Source organism: Microcebus murinus, chromosome 1, assembly GCF_040939455.1.
Source record: "Microcebus murinus isolate Inina chromosome 1, M.murinus_Inina_mat1.0, whole genome shotgun sequence".
Taxonomy (NCBI): Eukaryota; Metazoa; Chordata; class Mammalia; order Primates; family Cheirogaleidae; genus Microcebus; species Microcebus murinus.
In genome coordinates, this window is record NC_134104.1 from 46,153,281 (window position 1) to 46,181,208 (window position 27,928).

General features: G+C 38.6%; 1 protein-coding gene across 1 annotated transcript in view; it reads right to left on the reverse strand.

Moving 5' to 3' along the window:
- Positions 1–27,928, reverse strand: part of ABI3BP (ABI family member 3 binding protein) — a 222,646-nt gene that overhangs the window by 9,389 nt on the left and 185,329 nt on the right. Inside the window, exons 56-61 of the mRNA XM_012779687.2 lie at positions 24,201–24,278; positions 21,466–21,558; positions 18,337–18,465; positions 17,732–17,800; positions 12,171–12,380; positions 6,997–7,105 (exon numbers count right to left, since the gene is read on the reverse strand). Coding sequence (XP_012635141.2) covers positions 6,997–7,105; positions 12,171–12,380; positions 17,732–17,800; positions 18,337–18,465; positions 21,466–21,558; positions 24,201–24,278 — 688 coding nt within the window. The remainder of the gene's footprint in view (positions 1–6,996; positions 7,106–12,170; positions 12,381–17,731; positions 17,801–18,336; positions 18,466–21,465; positions 21,559–24,200; positions 24,279–27,928) is intronic.

Sequence of the window (27,928 nt, forward strand, 5' to 3'; positions counted from 1 at the left end):
CTGAATTATAGTTTTCATTATTTGATAGACTTTTTTTTGTTATATACTCTCTACTGGTTAAATAAGTGGTTTTCACTCTAACAACCCCCAACAAATGCCAAGCAAACTCTTTTTTATATAGAAGGCCACCCTATAGCTATAGGTTTGAGTTGTTTAGCTAGTTGATTTTTACCCCTAGGGTAGTCTTGAAATATTTGAACCCCATTCAGGTGGGGTTTCAGACAGAGACAGAGAGAGAGAGAAATGAAAAAGTGGAATAAGAAAAAAGCCACTTGAAGAAAGAGAAATCTAATCAATCAATTTGGGTGAACTCACCTCCAAGGACACTGAAGGGTTACAGTAAACGTTTCTGGATACCTGACACATGCAAAGTTATTGTGCAGATCTGGGAATAAAAATAAGGAAAGGAACAAGAGGACAGAGCAGAAGGGACACTTAAAGGACAAAAACAAATGAGGGACAGAAAGGAGCTGGTCAGGGAATCAGCCGTCATAGGGGGTCATAAAGCAGCAGTCCATGATGTCCTACAGGATGTTACTTTGTCCCCCGTTTTTGTCAGAGGACACAAATTCAGGAGTTATGGGCTAGACTTCTAATTTTGCAAGTGCTGCCATGACTTTCTCCTACTCCCTCCTTGGATAACGAGGAACTCAAAATGTAATAAAAAGTATATGGTGATGTTAGAGGAAGATTTGTTGTCTTCATAGACTAGCGGAGTTACATGCTCTTAGAGTGTTATTCTTTTGCCCAATGAAAAGTTGCTAAACTCCGTAGCAATCAAATTCTTTAACAAGGAAGAAATTGTTCTTCTGATGCTCACACCTACGATAAAACTAAATAAAATGCCTGATGCTTTGGCAGCTTATTTTACTCTTTTCTACAAAGCCTATGAGAAGTGATGTTGAAGAGTTAACACAGAACCTGCAGAGACTAGAATTTCACAGAAACGCTATGAAAAGGGTATATATTCCACATGCCTGCTCTGCTTGGCCAGATTTACAGTTTACAAGAAGTTTCTGCCTTTATTCCAACTCGCCATCAGTGCCAGCATTTTATCTAATCAGACATCATAAACAATAGTCCCAAACTATCATTGCTGTCAGTTATAGCAGTGGTCCCCAACCTTTTGGGCTCCAGGGACTGGTTTTACAGAAGACAGTTTTTCCACGGACCAGGAGTAAGGGTGGCAATGTGTGTGTGTGTGTGTGGGGGGGGTTTGGGATGATCCAAGCATATTACATTTATTGTGCAGTCAAACCTCTCTGCTAATGATAATCTGTATTTGAGCTGCTCCCTAACACTAGCATCACTGCCTCGGCTCCACTTTAGCTCATCAGGCATTAGATTCTCATAAGAAGTGTGCAACCTAGCTCCCTCATGTGTGCAGTTTACAGTACCCTTCACGCTCCTATGAGAATCTAATGCCACCACTGATCTGACAGGAGACAGAGCTTATGTGGTGATCCCAGCTATGGGGAGTGGCTGTAAATGCAGAAAAAGTTTTGCTTGCTCGCCTGCCACTCATCTCCTGCTGTGCAGCCTGGTTCTTAACAGGCTACAAAGGATACCAGTCAGCCACCTGGGGGTTAGAAACCACAGAGCTATAGAACACTTTAGTAGGTTTTAGTCTTAGAGGAAGACCCATTCTCTAAAATCGTCCTAAGCCACAGAGTTCAGTAAAAGTACTTGAGCAGATTAAGTGAATTTGATTTATTTTAATTACCAGAGTACACTTTCCATAGGAAATTGTTAGACCACATGTAGGTCTGGCAGACACAATGGATTCTTTAATTTGTCAGTAAAGTGAGGAAAGAAATTGGCTCATTGGAAGAGAAGAGTAGTAATTAAAGGGCTTTTACTATGTGCAGATTGTATATCCATCCCCATTGTCCAACCAGTTCATGAGGAAGAACCCAGACCATCAAAGGATTATCAAAATGTGTGCCAAAAAGTTCATCTGAAAACAAATTGTAGAATGCAGACAGAGATTCAAAGAAAAGTGGTTTACTGGGACAATTCTACTTGTTAGGGAACTGACCTAGGTTTTAGTTTTATTTTCAATTCCAGTTCTCTCACTGACTCCATGTATAGCTCTGGCTGTCATAAGATTATATCATTTTGGAGTTGGAAGAGACTTAGAGATTGATAATTCATGCTTCCTGTCCCTAGAAGCTGTGATATAAGACCTATTGTTTACGACATACTTTATGCGTTCCTCTGTTCACAGAACTAAAGATAATCATGGTGGTCTTTGCAAAGTGTTTTTGCTCCCGATAGGAAAGGCTGTTCTTAATATTTTTCTTTTAGTTCAATAAGAGCCACAAATTGCCTAAAGAGATAGAGGATTGGTGTTCTTGAGTAATTGTAGGGCAAGAGAAGTTTCATAGATGAGAAATAAATGGAGATTATGTTTGTGAAATGGGCTTTAGGTGGGTACGGATTCAGCTGGATACCAACATTGCTACATTTTCTTTTTATTTTAGGAGTAGGGCATGAGAGAAGGATCCTCTAAAGAAAGAGATGAAGTTTGTGTTAAAAGATCTTTGTTGCTTCTCTTGACAAAGACAGTTATGGCTCCCCACACACGGAGTCTTCCCTGGGCATATATATGACTTTTCCCTGTCCATATATATGACCACAGTCCCACTGCAGCTGCAGGCAGCTGCTGGCCAGCCTGGGGAGGGCCACCCTGTGCCACCTATGGAGCTGTACCCAGGTGCCCCACAGCAACCCTGTGGCTGTCTATAGACAGGAACATCTGACCCAGGTGTGGAGCCAGACTCTCCCATCAGCAAAATACCTTCTGGATGGTCCATTACTGTGGGCGACTTTTTCAGCTTCTGCAGAGTAGATAAAAACCCGGCTAAGTCATAAAAACAGGCAGGAGAAGTTTGGCGTACATTATGAAAGGGAAGCATAGTCTGCTATCATTTTATTTCTGTAATAGTATGTGACCATTTACAATTTCTAACCAAAACTACTTTATGGATATCTAATCTCTGCCTTGTTTCTCCTGGGTTAAATGTTCTAACACCAAGGTCTACTCCACCTGTGTCCGTGTGTGAAGATTTTTCAGTAATTATCATCTGATTTCAGGTACCATGACTTTTAGTCAGGAAAAGTGATGGAAAATGCTACTAAAATAAATGATTTACATGTAGCTCCTAGTATTGGAACACAACTACAGTAGTTCTTTCAGAAGCTATTATATTATCTATTTTCTAGTTATTCAAATATGGAATTCTGAACCTCATGGGGGAATTGTAACAGCTATAATTCAAACTTTGCCTATATTAGAAATTTAATTTTACCATATACCTTGATTCAAAATTTTCCCCAAGCATTGAAATATAACTAGGGATATTATTTATAGCTAATAAAAACCACTTGGTGGCTGCCTCCTGCATATACTTCCTCTTTATTTTTACAGTGTGTCTTTTATTAGCATTAATCTTGAATCATGGTTGGGGTAGAAGAGATACAATGGAAGTACAATGCCTTGACAACTTAAGATAGTATGAAAAAAGCTTGCATCAGAAAAGCCAACAAACCTAAATTGGGGAACTTGTAACTTTATTATTCTGGCTGTAGCCGTGCTGTCAGTAGTAACTTTGAGGACTACTTGTATTATACTTCACCTAAATCATGCACATGGAATTGACTAGAAAGAACAATACTGTGGGTGCTTTTCCTTTTCTTGCCAGCTTGCCCCTTCCGTCTTATTCTTTACCATCAAGTTCTAGTCTCAAGTACTCCAGGAAGCTCTCTCTTCTCCTAACTCACAGAACTTGGGTGTAAGTCCTATGCTGGGTATGCCCTTTTGTGCTCTACAATTGCTTCATGCGTGTTGGTTTTGTTTTCTCAGATACTTTCAGGCTTCAGGCAAATCAAATTAATTGAAATAATTTACTTCACCTTATTCTTCCTTAACTCATTATTTTGTCTAATGGGAGTTTCAACATATAATTTTAATATTTCAGCTCAAAACATTTTTTGCCCATTAAATAGACACATTAATTTCTGACATACCTCTGTTAAGAGAGATGTGGGATGCATTCACAGGCTCAGTAAGGACTAGGATCTACTGAACTACTTGACCAGCACAAGGTTTCACATATTGAAAACTAAGCAGTTTTCACCAGACACCTTTACATCCATGTATGTTGTTATTTTTTCCCCCAAATGGAAATATGTTCTTTACTTTAGACTACCGATTGACAAACTTTGAAATCATGAGCCATTAATGGCTACCCATATAATTCTGGCTAAATCATATATATGAAAATTAATGATTTTGATATCCTAATGGATTTCATTAGATCATACCAAACTCTAAAAATAACATCAAGTAAGCCACACATAGACCAAATGAATGGCCTCAAACTAGTGCCAGTGGTAAAACCTGGTATGCGATCCTGATTTCAGGAGTCCTTAAACTTGATGTAATATTGTTTTTCCCCAAAGACAAATCTAGACAGGACCTCCTTTAGGCTTTGCTAGTCATGAGGTAAGGATGGGTTTTAGGAGTCCTCCAGTGGAAGGTCCACTGATGGAGGACAGGAGAGAAAAGCAAGATATATACAATGAGGATGGGATAAAGAGGGTCAATGCTGCCTTCCAGACTGAGGCAAACTCCAGAAATAGTCAGGATAAGTCCTAAAATGATTATAACTAGAAGCTACATATAAAACCCCATGACCTGTGATTACAGAATGAAATGCAACTCAGTCCAGTGTTCCTTTTCTCTTCCCCACTTACTTTACCAATTAGGTCAGATGCCCAACAGCACTCTTGCCAAGACATTAACAAAAACTAAACAAAAGTCAGAATGAAAACTATAAATGAAAATTAGAGCAAGTCACTCCCCAGTGACTACCCCTGCAGTCTTCCCTTCTTCTGATTTGGCTTACAAGGCCCTTTTCAAACTGGCTTCTACCTTTCTTTGCTGCTTCTGCCTCCGGTCACTTGTCACCACTTGCTCTGGGGAAGATGACCTATTGTTCATGGCACATAACCATGGCACCTGACACGTGCTATTCTCCCTGACATTCCCTTCCCCTGCCTTAACCACCTGGATAGCTCCTTCCTACCCATCAGCCCAGGTGTCACCTTCTCTAGGAAGATTTTCCTCATTTTCCCAAACTTGGAGTGTCACACACTCTGGGCTCCCATGGCACCTTAGGCATACTTCTCTCAGAGCTCTGGCCACTTTGTGTAGAGTACCTGGTTATTAAACATTTATTCATGTTTTTATAGCCACACCACCGAGTATTCCACTAAGCACATTGTTGGCACTTGATAAATGTTAGCTGAATGAAAATGCAAACCTTTTGCAAAGAAATGGGGTTTAAAATGTCAGTGGAATAACTGGGTTCTACATTCAGATCTGAGGACAGACCAATTTAGAAAAGGAACACAATGAACATTTAGAAATTGGATGCCTTTCAATGACTGTATTTATTCTACAGAGGTCATTTTTTATTAAATGGAATTATTTATTAAGTGAAATAAAAAGCAGGAAACAGAAGAGAAAAACCAAGTTTTATAAGCACCAATCCTCCTACTAAAAAGTCTAAATTAAATGACCTTTTTCTCTTTTGCCTTTTCCTTAAAATATTTTATGGTAAAAATAGGCTTTACCTTCCTCCCAATCTTGCTAAGGAAACAGAACAAAGATCATCAAACGAGCTTTTACTGAAATACATGCTTATTTTGGCTACCTTGAACATTTTAAGAAAATTAGGAGTTGTAAAATTTTCCACATTATATCTCAAAATAAAGAACTTTAAAGAAAAAAAAAACACTTGTGGAAGAAGTGTTACTTTTGCAGTATGGGACTAAAGTTTATATATAGCAAACCATCTATAATGAATTAGATGCTTCCTTTTCCATAAAAAGATTAGAAAAGTCTTCCTACTGTCAGAGCCAAATAGGCTCTTTTGAGTATCACTATCAATACCTAATTCTATTCAATCAATTGATGACAATATGAAACTTATGAGAAAAAGGCATCCTCTTTTTGGAACTTTCCTACTACATTTTTTTTTTAACAAGTTAGTATGACTTTATTTTGGTGCAAAAAAATGTGAAATCTATGCATAGTTTTTTATAATATGCATTATCCACAAACATTTTGAAGACCCCTTGTAGAACAAAAGAAGAAAAGGGGTAAACTTTAGGTTGGATAAGAAGGGAGGGGAAGACAGAAGGAGACCAAAGGCTTGGAGCAAAAGGACTTGGTGGTCTGGATTGGAGAATCGAGCTGATGGAGGGACAACGACATAACAAGACAACTAGAGCTAAGGCCCTCATTTCTGTATCATTAATATAACGAACTGATAAAATATTGTGGATTTTAGATTTAGAAAGGAATCATAAAACTAAACAGCAATATGAACAACCTGGTATCAATGTGTAATACGGGATACTTAGAAAAGTTGTTTACTATAATGTTAAAAATACGTAGTTCTATTGTCAAACTCCTTTCTCATTTGTAATAAAGGGCTCCAAAAGCAAAGAATTGCATGTCTTGGACTTGTGGTTATTTTAAGTAATAACTATTAAAAAGTTTCACCAACATTTTGTCATGTGACTTTCATGTCCTTGTCCTCTGCTTTGCATGACAGCCAAATTTTTTGGTGCTTCATATCTAGTTTACATCATGTACACTCTAGTTGTCTCTGGTCTACAGAATTTTCCTTCTCTAAATTTTGGTATTTGACATAAACATTTGGTATCAATGGCCCTCTATTTTTTTATGTTGCCATACTGTTAACTTACAAAACCATCTTGTCACCTCTTTTTTCCCTATCAATAACATGCATATTTGCTAAACATGACTCCATAGGTATCTATTGTCACACACAGAAAGCCAAAGAGTGAGATGCAGGCTAGACCCCCCCTTCAAGACAGAGAAGATGACATCATTTCATTTCTTTGTTGTGGTTATGTCTTTTGCATTCTCAGAGTGTACTGGGAATAGCACTGGTGGCTTACCTTGTGTTTGGTTTCAGATTTTCTACCGTGGAGAAGGTTTGATTTGTAATTTGAATGGACTTGTTCTTCCCACTGAATGACCCATTTTCTCTGGATATAACTTCATATTCTGAAAAGTGAAAAAAGCCAATAGATACTTGTCTTTCTCTCTCTGATTTAACTGCTCTTGAAGCTAATAGCATAATAAAGCCACTCTCATAAAATTGAGCAATTGAGGTTGCTGTTCTTGAGGCATATTGATCTTATACATTGGCAATTTCCAGATAGGGATGGTTAGCAGATGACGAAGGTCCCAGAAGCACTCTGGGATTTGCTCATTGACAATTTCTGTTTTCCTTTTACCAGAGCGGAGGAAGGCCTTGGTAACTGGTAAAGACCGATGACACTCCTGTGGTTGGTCTGGGTGCATGACCTTTGATTGTGTTAGATAAGTGAGGTAGCCTGCCACTGTGGGAAAGCCCAGTCTGGGGAAACCACCATATGAGGGGTGGTGCTTGAAAAGGAGCCATGTTTTCTACTTTACAAGCTTTACAATATAGTTGGGGGAAAAGGCCACTGAACATGGGGTACTGTTGCAAAAAACGTCTTTGAGTTCAAAATCATAGCAGCAAATAACAGTTAACCGCATAATAAATTATACTTAACAATGGTTCATTATTTTAAACTATAAAATTAGTGGGGTTTTGTACCTACTGCTTATATAAATTATGCTCCCTTGATCATTTTCTTTGTATTAAAAAAAAATCATGTCCTTAAAGTCTGCATAGAGGTCTGCTTGAATTTCACTCAAAGGCATGTTTTATGAACTTGCAGGGATCATCAAAAGGGAAAGACATTCAGAAGAGAATACAATTTGCACATGTGTTAATTGGTTTTCCCTGCTCTCAGTTGGGATTTAGCTTAATGCGTGTGATACGATGATATAGAGAACTAAAAAAACAAACAAAATGCAAAACAAGCAGCAACAAAGTCCCACTCAAAATCAGCCCCATTAATATGAAGAAACACACAAATTCTGGGCATCAGATAAGGAAGAAAGCCTGCAAAGGCGCTGGCAAGTAATGCCGGGGATTTCTGACATTAGTACTGAGACCAAAGATATAAAGCTAAATATTTGCAATAAAACCAAAAGTGGAATAACTCAGGCAGATCTAAAAACCACCAATTTATATTTAGAAAGGGTTTTTTGTTTGTTTGTTTTTAACAGCAGGATCTCACTTTGTTGCCTGGGCTAGAGTCCAGTGGCATCATCACAGCTCACAGCAACCTCAAACTCCTGGGCTCAAATGATCCTCCTGCCTCAGTCTCCTGAGTATCTGGGACTACAGGTACATGGTACTATGCCCGGCTTATTTTTCTATTTTTTGTAGAGTTGGTGTCTCACTATATTGCTCAGGCTGGTCTTAAACTTCTGGCCTCAAGCAGTCTTCCTACCTTAGCCTCCCAAAATGCTGGGATTACAGGTGTGACCCGCTGCAGCTGGCCTAGGGAGGATTCTTAATAATATATTTTAAAAATGCAAAAAGAAGATGACTTTTTTCTGGGTAATTTTATATGATTATCTTTCCAAAAATTGAAAATGAAACTGGATGACAGTGGTCATTATGTCTGGTTACCCAGTGCATCTATTAAAGAACTAATGACTGATATTTTATACCTTCATTCAGGCTTTTTTGATCCCAACTCATCTCTCAATTGGCTGTCTATTCTAACAGAGAGGAAAGGGAGGGAGGCACAGTGGGAGGACCCTAAATTCAAATCTGCCTGTTTTGTATCTTTTACTCTGCTGTAAAGGGATGTTTGTTAAAAAAAAAGTAGAAGTAATTAAAATGTAATTGATTTTAAAAAATGGAAACTGCAAGGTATAACAGAAAGATACAAAACACGCCACTTGACTTGAACTCGGTCTCAATTCTTCCCATTTGTAAAATGCCAATAATATATCTTCATAGTGTTTTGCTTGTGGGGGTTAAATTAGGAACACATGGGAAGTTCCTAATAATATTGTTCATGTATTTTGCTCAACAGGTGGTACCTATTATTACTGTTGCTTTTATAATTCTTGATCATCCCTGAGTTGTATTCTGAAAATAGCATCACAAAAATTTTAAGATTCCAATTGGAAAGACTCAGGTGCTGCTTAGTCACCAAACAAACCAGTTTATATGACACTCTGGTTATGCACTAAAGCAACCACATTCAAAATCCATCTTTGGCTTGTTACATTCCTCGTTTACTGTATGATATTCTACTTGATACTAAACCAGCCTTTTAGAACTTAAAAATTCTATTGTACATTTTCATTTTCATTTGACTCAAATTTTAACATTTGATTTAATAGTATTTTTTTCCTGGAAGATAAGAGTTTTCAAAATAAATCTAGAAGCTTCCTTCATAATAAAAAAGACATTTAGAATTTCTCTCTGAATTCTAGCTTTTGAAAATATGTTTGTCTTATGCTTTGTAAATGTATCTTTCATTTTTGATGCTTTAAGGCAGGCGTCCTCAAACTATGGCCTGCAGGCCACATGCCAGCAGCCTAGCACATATATCCGGCTCTCCAGGTGTTTTTGCCGCTGCTGCCTGTCCTGCTTAGCAGCCGACTCGTCCCGGGCCCACAGTGTGCACTCTCCAACGGTCTGAGGGACAGTGAACTGGCCCCTGTTTAAAAAGTTTGAGGACCCCTGCTTTAAGGGGTTAATGATGCCTTTTCATAAATTCACCAACATTATAAAAATTGCTTCTATTACTGCTACTACTGACAAACATTATTTTAACAATTTCTAATTTGTGCTGCATATTCAAATACTTTATTTAATTTTATCCTGAAGATAAATTGATAACAATGGGAATTATTATTATTAAAGATAAAGAAACTAAGGCTCAACAAGGCCATTATATATCCAAGTTGCACATCTAGAACAAAGCAGACCTGGAATTTAAATCTATGCCAGGAGACTCTTGGAATATTATACTACAATGACTTATAACTAACGTAAGTTGTCGTAGGACCCAGGCTATTGCCAATTTTCAGGTGTATCTATTTCAGCTTCAGTGTAGAAGGGACATGTAAAAGTAGCTGAATTTGGATGTATTCACTAGAGCTGAATATGTGCCCATCAACTCAAAGAAACATTACTCACACCAGCTAACTCAGGGGAAGTGAAGAATACGATTTTTTCTTTTTGTTATTTCTCAATACCTTCTTGTAAAACCTGTTCCAGTGATACAAGAATTAATCTCTGTATTATCTGAGCTGCTGGTTTATAAACAATGGCATTTGAAATCAAGAGGTATGTAATGAAAAACTAAAATGAAATGAAAAAAAAAATTGAAACAGAGCATTAGAGCAAATGATCCAATGTTTAAATACGGACTAGAACAATGGTTAAATATGAACTTATTTCTATTTAGGAAACATTATAGCTAAAAGAGATTTGATCCTCATCTATAAAAATTATTATTATAAGTCTCTTGTATCTTGTGAAAGATCCTAAGCAGACCATTAACATGTAGTAACAACATTACAAAAGCAATTGGCTAAAGTATACTCTTATTCATGATTCTTTGACATTAAAAATTTACAAAATCAAAAAGGCAAATCCTTAAGCTTTGAAAAATTAAATCAAATGTTATTGATATATCCAACTGGATATGGATTAGATGAACCAATTCTAACTTGATGTCCCACATTTAAGGCAAATGAAATTTTATAGATCATTTGATTTTATGAAAACTAAGCCTCAAACTATCACAGGAACTCCTTATTAACATAGTATGGAGACGGAAAGTTTTGGATGTTTTAATACATGTAGATAATCGATACTGGGAGATTGATTTCTAGATATTGATATGGTAGTCCCAAGTAAAAAACAGGACTAGGCAAATCTCCAGGAACCAAGGGGAAGTAAGTTGCTTCTTTCTCAAACTCCTGACCTTGAGCAATCTACCCGCCTCAGCCTCCCTGAGTGCTAGGATTAAAGGCGTGAGCCACCACTCCTAGTCGTTTCTCAAAACAAAGACTAGGCTGGGTGCAGTGACACATGCCTGTAATCCCAATGACTTGGAAGGCTGAGGCAGGAGGATTGCTAGAGTCCAAGAGTTTGAGGTTGTAGTAGGCTATGATCGTACCACTGTACTATAGCCTTGGTGACAGAGGGAGGTAGTGTAACTAAAATAAAAAACCAAAACAAAACAAGGGCTAGCTTTGCATGAAAAAGGAAAATTCATAAGAAAAAAAATGGTAAAGAAAGCAAGCTAAACAAACAAAGACTGCTTATACTGGAAGTTGCCCAGATCAAATGATTCCATCTGAGGAGAAATAGCTGCTGCTGCTTTTTTATGCAGAAAACATTTTTGGCAGATCCTGAATCCCACCACTCCCTACCTGGCCCTGTGTGCTGCTTCTCTCTACTCCTGACAGCCTTTTAGTCAGCCCCTCTATTCTCTGTCTATCTGTACCAGGTACATGGCAGGGACCTGCGTGTCAGCAACTGCATGTCCTTACTCATATTGACCATTTGCTGTGTTTTCTAGCTGATTTAGGTTAGTCTTTTCCCCACACCTCTTGTGTGACTATCCTGTTCACTATGGAAAACCAAATTGTCATAACAGATTCAAAGAGTGACTCAGGGCATCTTATTTTCATGGTCATTTTTTTTAGAGGAATTGGGTAGATGGTGGCAGAATACAAATTTTTTGAGATGACCAGGAATAGAATTTTTGTTTTTATTTCTCCTACAACAGTTGAAATAACTTTAACCTGCTTGAAAGTTCTAGGTCAATTTGGAAATTGGGTTGGTAAAAGGAAAACTAGTTTAAATATCATTAGCAATGGCATTTCCTCATGCATTTTCTGCAATTTTTCTTGGTAATGAGAAGTCTAGCTATGTCTTCATAATGTGAAAAGAATTCTGAGAGGACATGGAAGAAATGCAGCTTAAAGAGATATGCTAAATTAAGCTGGAGCCCATAAAAAAGACAAAGATTTTTTTTTCTCCATATTATGACATTTTTTGACAGTAACATGCCATTAGGACAGTAGAACTCTGCTGGGACTCACTCCTCCTCAGATATGCTTCACATGTCACAGTTGACCCAGGGTACCCTATTCCCAATGCATCATGTTATCGATGCTTCCCACAGTATTAACAGTCCTTGGGTCATGATCTTACCAGTGACAGTGTCATTTTGTGGCTTTTCCCAGTCCAAGATGACAAACGAGGGGCACCCTTCCACGGTGACCACAGTGAGGTTGGTGGGTGGGTTCTGTGGTGGGCTGGTGGCATTCCCATCTGTGGGCTCCTCTTTGGGGAAGCGCTTGACGGAGTCAGTAATGGAGCAGGGACTGTCATCAGGCTTTTGGAGGTACCGCACATGAGGACCTGTGAGAGATGGGACTCTGACGTTTAACAATTTTGTGAAGAAGATGGAAGTGAGCTCATAAATATAATTATTTGCTTAAGGACATCTGGTCACATAATAGCAGGCAGTTGAAAGCAGTGTTGTGAATGGTTCAACCCTGGAAAATCCAAAACATTGCCTCTGAGATACATGACACAAATGATGTTGATTTACTTACTAAGGAGGTTCGGCTTATGCTAATATCCAAAAATAATTTGGTCCCTTTTTAAATCTCATAGTTGTCTTACCTCACTGGTGGGGAATAATTAGTCCTTTGCTAAACATAATTCTGATTCCACCTAATAAACCTTAAAGGCCAGATTCAAAAGGACCAAGTGGTTTCAAGTAATTTTACTGCACACTCCAGAACAAAACTCAACAATATTTTAAAAATGAAAAAAGTATTTTTTGGATCTGAGATCTAAACAGCTCGGACAAATCTAAGCACAACAAACATGAAGATGATGATGTTAATCATAATCCAGTTTCTCGAAACCAGTGATAAAGAGAAAATCCTTAAAAGAGACAGAGGAAAAAGGACATGTATAGACCAACAATGATAGGAATTGTGGCAGATTTCTCACTGGAAAGAATGCAAGTAAGAGGCAGTAGAGGAACATCTTTGAATATGGAAATAAAAAGCCTCATTTACAATTCAATGAGTAGTGAGAATATCTTTTTTTAAAAAAAAGAGTAAAATACTCTTTTTAGACATACAAAACCTGCAAGAATTCATTACCAGTAGACCCTCACTACAACAAATACCAAAGGAATTCTTTCAGGTAGAAGGAAAATGATACCAGATGGAAATATGGGTCCACACAAAGGGATGAAAAGCACTGGAAAGGTAATTACATAGGTAAATGTACACAGTATTTTCCTTATTATTTCTAAGTAATAATTTACTATTTATACTAAGATAAAAATAATTTAGTATAATGTATATAACATGTAAAAGTAAAATGTATGATAATAGCCCAGAGGCCAAGAGAAAAGCAGCCATTCTAGTATAAGGTTCTTATGCTGTATGTGAAGTTATATATTATCACTGGAAGATAGATTGTGATAAGTTAAAGATACATACTATAACCCCCCAAAGCAGCCATTCAAATAGTAAAGAGTTACAGCTAATAAGACAACAAAGGTAAAATGGAATCATAAAGTACTCAACCCCAAAAAAAGGCTGGAAAGAGAAGAAAAGAGGGAACAAAGACTAGATGGGACAAATAGAAAACAAATAGCAAGATGAAGATTTAAACCCGACAGCATCAATAACCATAGTAAATGTAAGGTTCCTTGCACCCAAAATAAAATGCAGAAATTGTTACATTAGATAAAAATGTAGGACCCAACTATATGATGCCAATAACAAAAACACTTTAGATAGGTTAAGTAGATTAAAAATGAAAGGATGAGAAAAAGATAACATTAATCAAAAGAAAGCTTGGCTAGATATGGAAATATCAACAAATTAGATTTCAGAGTGAAGAATATTACCAGAAATAGAAAAGGTCATTTTGTAATGATAAAGTATCAATTAGGAATTTATTACAATCTCAAGTAATTTAGGTCTGTGCCAGAATACAGACCTTTAAAATACATGAAGTAAAACCTGATAGAACTGCAAGTAGAAGTAAATCCACAATTATAGTCAGAGATTTCAATACTCTTTTCTCATTAATTGACAGATCGAGTAGACAGAATATCAGTCAGGATACAGAAGAACTCTACGATACAGACAAGCAGCTAACTTGACCTAATTGGCATTTCATAGAGCACTTGTTATGGGTTGATTTGTGTTCCTCTAAAATCCATGTGTTGAAGCCCTAACGTTCAGTGTGACCAGATTTGGAGAGAGGGATTTAAAGAAGTTATTAAGGTTAAATGAGGTCATAAGGTAGATCCCTAACCCAATCTATGTCCTTAAAAGAGGAGGAAGACAACAGAGAGGTGCATGCACAGAGGAAAGGGCAGAGGACAGAGTGAGAAGGTGGCAGGCCATCTGCAAGCCAAGGAGAGAGACCTCAGGAAAAACCAAACCTGCTGATCTCAGACTTCTTGCTTCCAGAACTGTGAGAAAATAAATTTCTGTTGTTTAAGCCACAAAATCCGTGGTATTTTGTCATGGCAGCCCTAGCAAGTTAATTCAACACCCCATTTAAGAGTAGTAGAATATACATGTTCTTTTCAAGTACACACAGAACATGTACCCAGGTAGATCACGTTCTAGACCATAAAAAAAGTCTCAACAAATTTAAAAGGATTCAAGTAATACAGAATATCAGGCCACAATGGAGTTAAATTAAAAATCAACAAGCGATTGATCTCTGAGAAATCTTCAAATATTTAGAAATTAAATATTTATTTATAAATACACTTCTAAATAATCAATGGGTCAAAGCAGAAATTAAAAGGGAAATTTAAAAGTATGTTAAACAGAATAAAAATGAAGACATAACATATTAAAAAGTTTTGGATGCTGATTAAGCAATATCTAGTGGAAAATCCAGAGCACTAAATGCCATATTAAAAAAGAAGAAAGAGCTTTGTCTCCATGGTGCTATTAGTAAGGCTGCTGTGTTAACCAAAAGGTTGGTGGTTTGAAACCACCCAGGGACTGAGAACTTTGGTGCCAGAGTTTCTTTTAAAAAAAGAGAAGTCTCAAATCAAAGAGCTGGTTTTCTACCTTAGGAAACTAGAATTACAAGGGCAAAGTAAACTAAATTAAGCAGAAGAAAGGAAGATCCAGGTAAAAATAAATGAAATAGAAAACAGGAAATATAGTAAGAGAAAATTCAATGAAAAAAAAGTTGGCCTTCTCAGATCCAAGGAATTGATAAACTTATAGACAGACTGATTAGGCAACAGAGAAAAAAAGATACACATTAGTAATATCAGGGATGAGAAAGGTGATATAAATACAGACTCTACAGGTATTAAAATAATAAATGAATATTATGAACAACTGGATACCAATAAATTTCACAATTTAGATGAGATAGACTATACCTTGAAAGACACAGACTACCAAACCTCATTAAGGAGAAAAAAATATTAATATTTAGAGTAGCCCTGTATCTATAAAAGAAAGTAAATTTATATGTAAAAAGCTTCCCACAAAGAGAATGTGAGGTTCAGATGGCCTCACTAGTAAATATTCTACTAAACATTTAGGGAAGAAGCAATAACAATTCTAAACAAAGTCTTCCAGAAAATTGACGATGAGAGTTCAGCATTATTCTGATATTAAAATTTGAACTACAGATCAATGTCCTTCATGAATACATCTCTAAAAAAATTTTGGCAAATTAAATTCAACAATATATAAAATGAGAATACATTATCACCATATGGGGTTTGTCCCTGGAATGCAAGGTTAGTTTAAAATTTAAAAATCAATTACTTCATCATATTAACAAACTAATGAAGAAAAATCATATAATCATCTCAATAAAAGCAGATAAAGCATGATACAGCATCAATTTTGGATAAAAATTATCAAACTAGGAATAGAAGGGAACTTCCTTATCCTGATAAATAAATCTATGAAAAATGTACAAGTAATACCATACTTAATGGTGAGACTAAATTCTTTATCTATAAGATCAGAAATAAGAAAAGGATGTTTTTCATTATAATTTCTATACAATATTTAATTACAGGCTCCAGCCAGTACAATAAGGCAAGAAAAAATAAGGGAACCAAGGCACAAAAGAAGAAGTAAAACTAGTCTCAGATGACCTAATTTTGTGTGTAGAAAATCCAACGTGTCTACAAAATAGCTACCAGAATCAATAAGTTTTGTAAGGCTGCAGGATACAAGATCACTGTACAAAAATTTTTTCCTACATATTAGCAATGAATTGGAAATTGAAATAAAAATATTACTTCTATGGCTTTCTGTATACTGAAAACTATAAAACATTGGTTAGAGAAATTTTTTAACCCTAAATAAATGGTGAGATATACCATGTTCATAGTTGGGAAGACAATACTGTTTAGCTGTGAATTATTCCCAATTGACCTACAGATTCAATACAATTCGTCAAAATCTCAGCAAGCTATTTTTCAGATAGTGACAAGCTGATCCTAAAATTAATATGGAAATGGAAAGGACTCAATCACCAAAACAATTTTGAAAAGTAAGAACAACATTAGAAGACTAACATGGCCTGACTGCAAGCTGCCACAGGAATCCAGAAAGTGTGGTATTGGTGTAAAGGTATGTAAAACAATCAGCAGAACAGCCTGGAAAGCCCCAACATAGAGCCAAATATATATATGAACAATTGATTTTTGACGAAGGTACAAACACAATTCAGTGGAGATAGTTTTTTCAACAAATGATGCTGGAACAGTGGGATATCCATAAGCAAGAAAAAATGTACTTATATCTTGTATGACATAAAAAATTTTGTACAATGTGGATCAAAGACTTAAGTGTAAAAGTATAAAACTTCTAGAAGGAAACTATAGGAGAAAACTTTTGTGACTTCTGATTAGTGAATGATTTCTTAGATGTGGCACCAAAAATACAGATATGAAAGTAAGGAATATTATGAATAATTTTATGCAAATAAATTTGACAACTTAGATAAAATGGACTCATACTTTGAAAGCTCACTAAGGAAGACAAAATATGCTGAATAGCCCTGCATCAGTTAAAGAAAATGAGTTCTATGAAAAAATATTGGTACACTGGGATTCACTAAAATTAAAAGACATGCACTTGACAACATATTTGTAAACTATGTATCTAAGAAAGGTCTTATACCAAGAAAACATAAAGATTCTCGAAATTCAACATTAAGTAAACAAGCAATTCCATTTTTAAAAATTTGGACATACTAAAAAGATACATAGTTGGCAAATAAGCACATGAAAAGATATTCAACATCCTTAGTTATCAGAGACGTGCAAACTAAAATCACAATTAGATGCCACTACCAACTTATTAAAATGGCTAAAATCAAAAAGTCTAACTATACTAAACAGTGAGGATGTGGAGGAACTAGAATCCTCAACACTGACAGAAAAATAAAACAGCACAACAATTCTGGAAAACAGTTTGACAGTCTTTTAAAATGTTAAATATACATTTGTGGACCAGAGCCCAATCCACAAGAGGCCCAGCTGTGCCTGCTGCTAGAAGCAGAACCGCCTAATCAAGCATGTTCTAGGTCAGCTGATCCTCAGTTGACTTGCAGACACACGAAAAATAATCCTTATTATTAGTAGGCTACTAAGATTTTGTTGTTTGTTTTACAGCAACAGCTGACTGATACACCCACAAAAATAGCCTTGTCAAAATTGAGATTTGGAGCCATCATACCTGTGAATCTGGGCTTCCCAAGAGGATCAGTTTCTTTTGTTGGACTTGAGCTAAAGTCAGTTATATTATCTGAGAATAGAAGATAATAAACAATTTTGGCAAGATAAAATAAAACATCACAATACAATGAAAAAGTAGTAAAGACTAAAGATACTCAATATTCCCCCTAGTAAATTGCTTATAGCTTTGATTTCCTTTATTATTATTATATATATTCATATATAATAAAAGGCCTTTAATTGTGTCTTGCTGCAAGGTATTCTGGAATATAATAATGAACTCAACATTACAACCAAGTGGTTACCATTCATTAACAGATTAAGATATGTGTAGTTAGTAATAACATGTGATTTAGCAGTAAGCATTGGGTAGTCTAGATCTGTTTAGCAGCCAAATTTAGGCACTTTATTCTATGTCTACTAAGATAAAGAGTGTACTCTGTAAGGAAGCATTGAAAGGAAGTATAATTTTAAAATTAAAGAGACCCATTTTAATCATAAAATTGAGTAAAATAAAAGATCCAGAACTGAAGCTCTCCTCTCCCATTTGAAATCTTTTAGTACCTCGTAGCTAAGCATCCAGCGAGAACTGCCAGCCATACTAACCCAGTTCTTCTCCGGAGGCAGGGACTGTTGGTTGCTTTATCTCTGTCTCTGTCCTCTCCAAGGGGGCTCCCGTAGTTCTGAGAGTTGCCCTCAGGGGTGGGGAAGTGATTGGGCCTGATAAAACGATTCCTGTAATGTGGAGCCAAAGCAGTCAGGCTTTATAGGGACACTGCCAAGTCTCCCATTTATTTATGCAATGAATGTTTATTAAGCACTTACCATGTGGCTTGGCACCATGGCCAGGCTTGGAGAGAGAACAAGATGCGGTCCTTGATGGAGATAGATGTGTGAGCCAAGTATAGTGAAGCCTTGTGGTTATTGTGAAAGAACTAGGTAAGGTCACAGAGGGGGCGAGAAGAGGGAGTGGTTCTGTGTACGAGGAAGATGGAGGGTTGTTGGGTGGGGTGGGTGGGAGAACCTTCACGGAGGGTGTGCCAATAAAGAGAAGTGATTGGTAGAGGTAGGGACGAGAGGTGGAACAAGAACCATGAAAGGACACATGAAACAGCTAAGTGTGTTTAATTTGAAGGGTGAGGGTGGAGAGGGCCCAGAAATGCAGTCAGGGCTGAGAGTGGAGGGAGCAGTTTAGATCACGAAAGAACTTGTATATTGTGGATTTGGATGTTATTTTTAGGCAATGAGAACCGACTGATTTTCGACAGGGAGGTAACATGATAAGATGACAAGACAAGGTTAGGGCAAAAGGCTGGAGAGAGAGAGATGTCAGGAGCCTGGGGTGCTGTGTAAGCAAGGGAAGGGGAGGTGAACTCTGGCAGAAGCAGTGGGACTGGGCAGACAGGATGGACATGAGAGCTGTCCAGGAGACTCACTGGCCAGAATGGGAGATGACCAGAGGAGGAGGAAAAAGAACCCTAGCACAACGTCCGTGATTCTGGCCTGGTGGCCACTATGGTGCTACCTGACTTGTTACATTAACAGTGACTCCTCTGCCCTAGAAATACTTGTAAGTCTTGAAAACTGGATCCAGCCCAGGGTCCAGGCAAGTCTAGGTGTTTTGAGTAAGGAGGAGGCTAGATTGGATTTCACATTCCTTCTGGAAGAAAATCATTCTTGGGCAACAGAGAGTCAAGGGAAACAAGCCCGACCGAGGACCGTGGCCCAGTGTGGCTCTGCGCGTGAGTCAGTCGGAAGGGCCTAGAGTCCAGCCCCGGGGGGCTCCTGCTCCTGGTCTTAGTGGGAGTGGGCCACGAGAAGACAGGGAGCAAAACCCAAAAGAAGTTGCACTGTGGCCCTGACAAGCTCTTCAGAGCTGCCAGGGGCAGGAGGCAACGCCGGCAGAGCATTTTCACCCTGGCAGGGACAGCAGAGCTGGGAGGCCTTGGTAGATCTGGAGATAGGAGACAAGAGGCAGATGTGCTCACAGACACATGTGAGAGCCTCTTGGAGGACTTCCACATGAGTAGTAGGAATTTAGGATATGCTTTCTGTGATGTGAATCAGGCCAGATTTCTACAGCTGCCCTTGTTTGCCATTTGTCTCTTCAACAAGTGAGTTTCTCTGAGTTAGCGGTGGGGGGTGAGGAGTGGGGGTGGGAAGTACAGAGCGGGGACCGTATCTCATCTCTGAAGTGGAACATGTTTATGGTTTTTCTTCAGACTGACCAGGCTTTACCAAACCTACACTAACTGACCAAGGCCATCAAACTGCAGCTGAAGACACGTATGCTTACAGGGGAGCTCTGTGGGAGTGGCCCCCCAAGTTTTCCATGGGCATACTCAGACAACAGTCTGTGACATGCCCAGGCTGACCTGAAGGCCACTGGAGCTCAAATGACAGCTGTCCCAGGTTACAATTGATGGGGAGGAGGCCAAGTCACTGGGTCTTGACTCAGAAAGGTACCAGAAGCATGAGTGTGGGGCTGATTTCTCCTCCAGCCCATGGGGAAAATCATCTAGCTAGACTTCACTGCGCATAAGAGACTTCATAAAAGCTCCATCACAATATCGTTTCATCCTGTGAAGAGTGACAGCCACCCCGTCATGTAAATCCTCATCATTTTTATCATTCACAGCTGTGTTTAACACTTGTATGCATATCTTTATTCATACAAAATATGTAGGATTAGGAGATTTAGGGCGAAGAAGGAAAGATGGGGAACAGGCTGAAGTTTGCTGGGAGGTCCTGGGGGAGGAGTGTTATATAATTAATATAAATGAGGTCCTTAATATAAATGAGGTCAAACTTTCCTCTTACCTGGGTCAGTTTTCACTGACTCTTACTTTTATCCATTTATCCACTCAGTTATTACCTATCGAATGTCCTCTATGTGCTAAGCACTGGATTTGGTTCTGGGAAGTCAGAGAAAATATACCAAGGACTCTATCATCACAGAGCTGTCTGGTAGGGGAAGATAAGTGTGCAAACAAGTAGGTCTACAACAATTTGCTCTTTGCTCTAATAGAAGTGTATACCAAGGACACACGGAATAGAAAAGCAACGCTAAGACTACCTTGGGAAGTTATGGAAGGTTTCTTTAAGGAAAGGATGAATTGTGTGTATCCCAAGCCTGGGAAGAGTCATTCTATGGTGGGGAGCAACGTGTGGGAGGCACGCAGGTGACAGGCAGCTTGCCTCCTAAACACATCCCTGCCTGGTTGCACAAGGTAGGTCTGCTCAGTCACCCTGTATATTTTAATCCCAAATCTTCCCCTGAGTACTGTAATCCTGGGGCTGGCAGGAAGGTTGTTTGACAGGGGAGCTTTCAGCGAGATGTATAGTATTTCATTTAAGGAGACAGGATGATAAGTTGATGACAGGGCATCATATTTTCCATTGCCCCTGGGGCCTGGCAGTTACAGCATCCTATCCAAAATAAGCCACTTGTTGATGGGCCTGTGTCAGCTTCAATCTAGGGTCCAAGCACACAGACTTCTAAGAAGCAAACTGGTCTAGATGCAGAGGGATGGTTTCTTTCACTCCACCATTCACAAGTCAGGTTATGAGTCCTCAAAACTGTCATTTACAGTCTGGTCTTCAGGGCCAACATAAGCACGTGTCATACTCTCCAGTGGCTTGTTCCCTGTCTCGGCTAGCACACCAAGAAGGGCTTGTGGCTGGCTCGTAAAACTGAAATCAAGGAGGGAGAAGTAAGGTATACAATGAACGTACCTGCACTTCCTGGCTTTCCGGTGACGTTATTTGGTGGTAATGGTTTTCTTCGTGGCGGTGTAGGTCTGGGTGGCATGGGTGGGCGGCGAGTGCCTGTGGTTATGGATAAGAGATTATATTACATATAAAGCCATCATAAGGATTCACTGCACAAAAATCACAGATTTTTTAATTAAAAAATGTTTGATAAGTAGCAGTTGGATGACAGAGAATCGATTCTATAGAAATGTGTATACAAGCAACATATTGATATTCCCATAGACTAACGTTGGTAAGGTACCCAGGGATAACAACACACATCGATATATGGAAAGGTATCTTCTAATTATAGATGACAACACAGTTGATACAGGTGACCCTTTGTATCCTGTGAGTTCCTTTCCCATTGATTCAGCCAATGGTGGATGATAAAAATTCAGAAAAAAACTCAATAAAAATAGCAATATACCAATAAAAAAATAAAGTATAGCAACTATTCATACAGCATTTACATTTTATTAGGTATTATGAGTAATCAGAGATGATTTAAAGTATAGGGGAGGATGGGCATAGGTTATATAAGCATATTGAACATCCTCAGATTTTGGTATCTGAGTGAAGTCCTAGAACCAATCTCCCCCAGCCACCAAGAAACACCTGCACAAGCAGTATGTCTGCCTTTTGAAAGGCTGTATAGATATGCAGAATTTAACAACTTTTGTTTTTTACATAGACTTAACAGTAGCATTTCTGAACTTCATTATCCCCAGTTGCCTTTGATTTTGAGATTGAAATTTCTTATACCTGTTAAAGAAAATAAAATTTTAGGACCCTCTAAATTTATTATACCAAGGAAATGTTAACTCCTGGAAACTGAGTCACATAGCATGTTTGCAATTCTGCTTTGTGGATTATAGATTAACTCCCTTCTTCATTGTTCTTGTTCTATAAATGACTTAGAGAGACCAGAAACCAGACTTCTCCCCTTCTAACCACTGATCTTTGTTATGGATTAACTGCCTTATTTATTGTCCTGTGCCTAACTCAGACCAGATGGTGCCCAATACTCCATGACAGTTACACCTTCAGTGGAATGTTAAATATATCTGTCCCAAAAGGAAAAGACTACCTTGACAAATGAATAGTTACAACTATGGTGTTGAAATTTTGTTAAACTTCCCCATGCTTTGCCTGGATGAGTGATTCCAAACTTTTACATTTTGGAACTCTGACTTACGTTCTTTGGAATCTGTGTTTCCTGAGCAGCTCATTCTCAAACTTTGCCGAAAAAAGATTCTGACTCTTTTGATTATTTTAGGTTGACACACCATTTTAGCTTACATTGTTAAAGCTTATAATTTCCCCTTTTGTGCATGTTCCCCCCCATCTGCAGCTCTATTATGTAATTATAATTAAACAAACACCTTTAGAACTTCTCTAATGATTACATAGAAGTAACTCAGATGGTGGAAACAAGCTTTTGTCTGTGCAGAGCAGGGTCACTATGAACAATTGTGGTTGTTTATTGCACCTGGCCAGGGAGGTACAAGAGGGAGCCAAGGTTTAGCATCCACTCTGCTCACTCACCCATGAGCTCCAGCTCCAGCCCTGAGAAAGGACATGTTTTTCTAACAGGTCTGCCTAAAGGGTGGGATTGAGAGGCACCTTTTCACAATTTGCACAACGGTGTCTATTTTGCACAAAGGTTGGCAAGGCTAAAAGTACATGGAGCAGTCCACTTTAACTCAAATTTTCTTTAGTGTTATAGCTTAAACATTTATCTTTCTTTGCATAATATATGTTGGTTTTAAAATCTTCAAATAAAATTATCAATCCAAAAAAATGCCCTGCAGCATAAAGTACTGCCTGTAATACGAGGAAGAGAAAAGGAGAGAAGAGAAAGAGTATGCGTGTTCAGGGGAGTGGTGACAGTGGGACATTAATATACCAGAGTAGGTCTCACGGTATCCTTTTAAAAAGCAGAGAGAGCTAAGGCCGGGAGTGGTGGCTCACGCTTGTAGTCCTAGCACTCTGTAGTCCTCCTGCCAAGGCAGGAGGATCACTTGAGCTCAGGAGTTGGAGATCAGTCTAAGCAAGAGTGAGACCTCGTCTCTACTAAAAATAGAAAAATTAGTCAAGCATGATGCCCATAGTCCCAGCTATTTGGGAGGATGAGGCAGGACGATCACTTGAGCCCAGGAATTTGAGGTTGTAGTGAGCTAAGATGATGCCACTGTACTCTATCTACCTAGGGTGACAGAGCAAGACTCTGTCTCAAACAACAAACAAAGCAGAGACCTTATTCAATGCAAAGGTTTCTGAGTCTCCAGTTTCCTACTTTGGCCTATTACATAGAACATACTCTTAAATCAGAAATATAAATAATTATTTTAGGTAAAAGGATATTGCAATGAATCACAGGAGAGTAAAGTTGAAACATGATTAAAAACTAGAATCCATAGTGATTCTGCAGACTTTGTTCATTATGACTCCTTAGAACATTATAGAAATTAATTATTAAATTACCGCCCTATTTGGTTCTTATTAACATTTGATTTCTGTACAGGAATCTTTTCATTCCCCTAAAGATAATATTTCAAATGGTTTTGTAACAATACTCATGCACTGTTTGCATGGTTCTGAAACTTTGGAGGCTGTGTGGATGTTGCTGTTTTTGCTGCAACAAATGACACTGCAGTTACTGCCCAAGTTTCAGAGCTGAGTTGTCATAAGTGAGTCAGCATCTTATTCCTTACCTGGTCTTTTTGTGGAGCGGTAAGGGTCCATCGACACATCTCTTTCAGAACCTGATGGCTGAGGTGCTTGTTTGATCCCTGTATGCAGAGATGAGAGGGAATAAACATACAGCCAAAATGCGGTAAACGTTCTTCGCCATGGAGACTTGGTAGAGCTGTAATAATGTGCATTCTTTGCAGAGCAGGGCATTGGTGTTCTTGTGCCCAGACACTTTAGTTGGCTTCTACTACCTAGCTATAGAAAAAAATTCAAAACCCTGCATTCACTGGTTGTGATATTTTCTCTGTGTGGTTAGCATTTGATTGTACGTTGTGGTTTTCCACAACCCTCATCCTGCACTGTCTTTCCTGGGTGGCATTTCCTCACCAAGCAGAATTTCATCTGTGTTGACTGGACACCTTTTGCAAATATTCATGGGTAAATTTTGTAGTTTTAAAGAAAATCTCCTCCAACCCCTCCATTTCCATTAAACACACACACAAAACACCTTAGAATTCTACTGTGTTTGGGTTTATACTTACTGAATTGACTTTAAAAATATTCCTGGAGAAGTACTGGCTATCACGCTGGTGAGACATAGTAAAAATAGCTTTAGATATAATGGCTTGCCCTAAAAAATAATCCATACTACTTTGAGGACCTGACTACAATTTACTTATTAAAAATAAGAATGAAACATTTAATATACTAGTTAGTACATTAACAATGACAACCACTGACCCAGATAATGACAACACCCTGTTTTGAGGGTGCACTGTGGCTTAGGGCCTGTGTATGGACATTACAAACTCAATTTCATTTAATGTGTGGGAAGATACATTGACTGAATATACAATAGAAGCTTTGTTTGTCAAAAATTAGATGATGTTTTCACATCAATTTATGAAATTTGCAGGATGAACTCTATATTGCAATCTCATACCTCTGGCTACTTGAATGAGAGATAAGATATAAAACCAAGAAGAATGGTCATATGGAATCATGAATTAAAGGTTGCTTATTTGTGGTAGGAAAAAAAGTGTTTCTAAGTACAATGACTATTTTGTGGCTAATCCCACAGGTCAGGCACAAACAAATGGCTCATTAGTCTTCTTCCTGTGTCCCACTGTTGGAGGTAACGGGGCCAGGGAAATGGCTCATTTGAATGGTTACTCTGAGAATGGCAAAGCAAATGGAAAATACTTCCATCTGTGTCACTGAGATAACTTGGCTTGGTGAGGTTTGATTTACCACTATTTTTTGAGGGTACAAAAGAATGTATATAGTCTATAAGGCTAACAGGCTATGTGTGCCTTGAGTAGATCCTCCTTCACAGACTTTTTTCCAAATCTTTCTGCCCCTTGAAAAACAAAGTATTTTGATCCAATACTGTGCAAAAGCACCAACATTTTCATTACCTGATTTGATCCTTACAACTCTTCTGTGTAGGAGATGCTATCCATGTCCCACAGATAAGGAATCCCGAAGCAAGGGGAGAATTAGCAGCTTGCCCAAGGTCTTACAGCCATTGGGATTCCATGTTGGGTTATGCCTGGCTCCAAAGTCTATCTCTTAAGCACTAAGTGGCATAGCACAGAGTATTTCTGTCGTCTTCTAATTGTTTTCTTCCTTCCATTACGCACAATGACCAAGTGACTCCAGCCTTAGAGCCCTCTACTTAGCTTAGGTGTGCTGAGCTGTCACCACTGTATGAGGGCTACAGGGCCATGGCTGGCAAGCATATGTCCTCCATGTCACCAGTGTGCAGGACTCAGGAAATAGTCCAAGGCTAACATCTGTCCCCAACTGGGCATATGCAGCTCCACTAAGCCACAGGATAGGTGCCTAAAGGGGCTGATGAATTAGAGATCTAGAAGCCCTGGAGAGAATCTGAAATCCTACAAAGTTACTTTATGCATAAGACCAAGGATACAAATTCCCCTGACCTCTTTTCTAATCTAGGGAGAAACTGGAAGAAACTAGCCATTTTCTGTCACTTTCTGTTTCGATGGAAACAGAACATTATATTGCTATGATCCTTAGATGTAAGTACCCAAATCGATAACCAGCTGCTGAACAAGACTTTCTCTATCCTTCAGAAGTGGATAGAAGATGGTGGTATAGAAAAGCATTGGGAAGGGCCCTGCTGAAGGCAGCCAGGGGCTCCATGGAAGGACCTGGGGACAGGAGACTGAGCTCTAGCTCTGGCCTTGCCTCTCTGGCACCAGCTACATTTCAGGCACATTGTCTAGGCCAGAACTGGAGAGGCCAGTGAGCATCTGTTACCCTGAGTCAGAGGAGAGCAAATAAAGTCCAAAGGTAGCAGAGAGGCAGTGGGGAGAGAGGAGGAACCAGGAAGAGCGACACTGAAGAGAAGGAATCCTCAGGAATTGGCACCCAGTCTCACAGTCTGGCCCCGGCTGTGACCTGAATTCTTCTTCCCTCAGGCAGGATTAATGGACACATCTTCTGAAGGGCAGAGTCAGCTCTGTAAGCATCAAGATGTGAGCCTCGGCGTGAGCCTCTGACTGACTGTCCTAGGGGAGTTCTCCAAAAATCTCTGGATTTGTGCAGTTCACCCATTAGCAGTTTGTTGTCCAAAATGAAGTAACAGTTTGGGAATTTTTAACCATGGTAACAAAAACTTTGCAAACACACACAGTAAACTGGGAATCAATTTTTAAATCTATCAGCGACTCCATTCCCTGTGACCAAAAAGGGGTGATATTTATGGATGATCAGTTTCCTCAGCCCTGCCCCAAATCTTAGCACCTGGCTAAAAAGCCAGGGGCAATGAGCCAGCAGACGGGACTACTTAGTCACAGCCCAGAAAAAGACATTTTTCAGCCCAAGGAGTCTGGGTTCTCATTGTGAAGCACACGCACATGAGGGCAATGAACTGTGGTTTCCTCATTGGGATGTAGAGGAAGGAGTTTGCAGCTCAGGTATTTAACAATATCTTCCAAAGCACACGTACCAACATGATTTCAGAATTACACTCTGCCTGGCACACAATGGGCCTTCAATAAATGCTCATTGTGTGGATGAAAGAATATCCGCACAGCTCCTCAGCTTCCTTCTTCAGGGAGAAAGTGAGAGGGATTGCCTAGCACAAGGGTTGGCAAACTTTTGCTCTAAAGGGCCAGACAGTAAATATTTTCAACTTTGTGGGCCACATGGTTTCTGTCACAACTACTCAACACTTCCATTGTACTGTGAAAGCAACTGATTACATAGATAATCATGCTATCTGTAATTTCTGATTATTATGCCATTTACTTCATTTCCTCACTATTGCATTGGCTAAACAGTCATATTATATTCATTAGAAGTGGTGAAAGTAGGAATCCTTGCTGTATTCTCAATGTTAGGAGAAAAGAATTCCTTCTTTTCACCATTAAGTAGAATGTTAGTTGTAGGCTTTTCACAGATGCCTTTTATTAGATTGAGGAAACTTCCTTCTATTCCAAATTTCCTGAGAGTTTTCATTATGAATGAATTTAAAACTTTGTCTAATGGTTGTTTTTACCATCTACTCGGATGATCATGCAATTTTTCTCCTTTATTCTGTAATGTGGTGAATTGCACTAATTTGTTTGAATGTTAAGCCAACCTTGCTTTCTTGGGGTAAATATCATTTGGTTGTTATGCATTATTAGACATGGAAATGTGCCACCCAGATCTCCATTCAAGGCTATTTCAGCTGAGGCTTCCCCTGAAGGAGATGACAGCTGGATGCTGTCTGGTG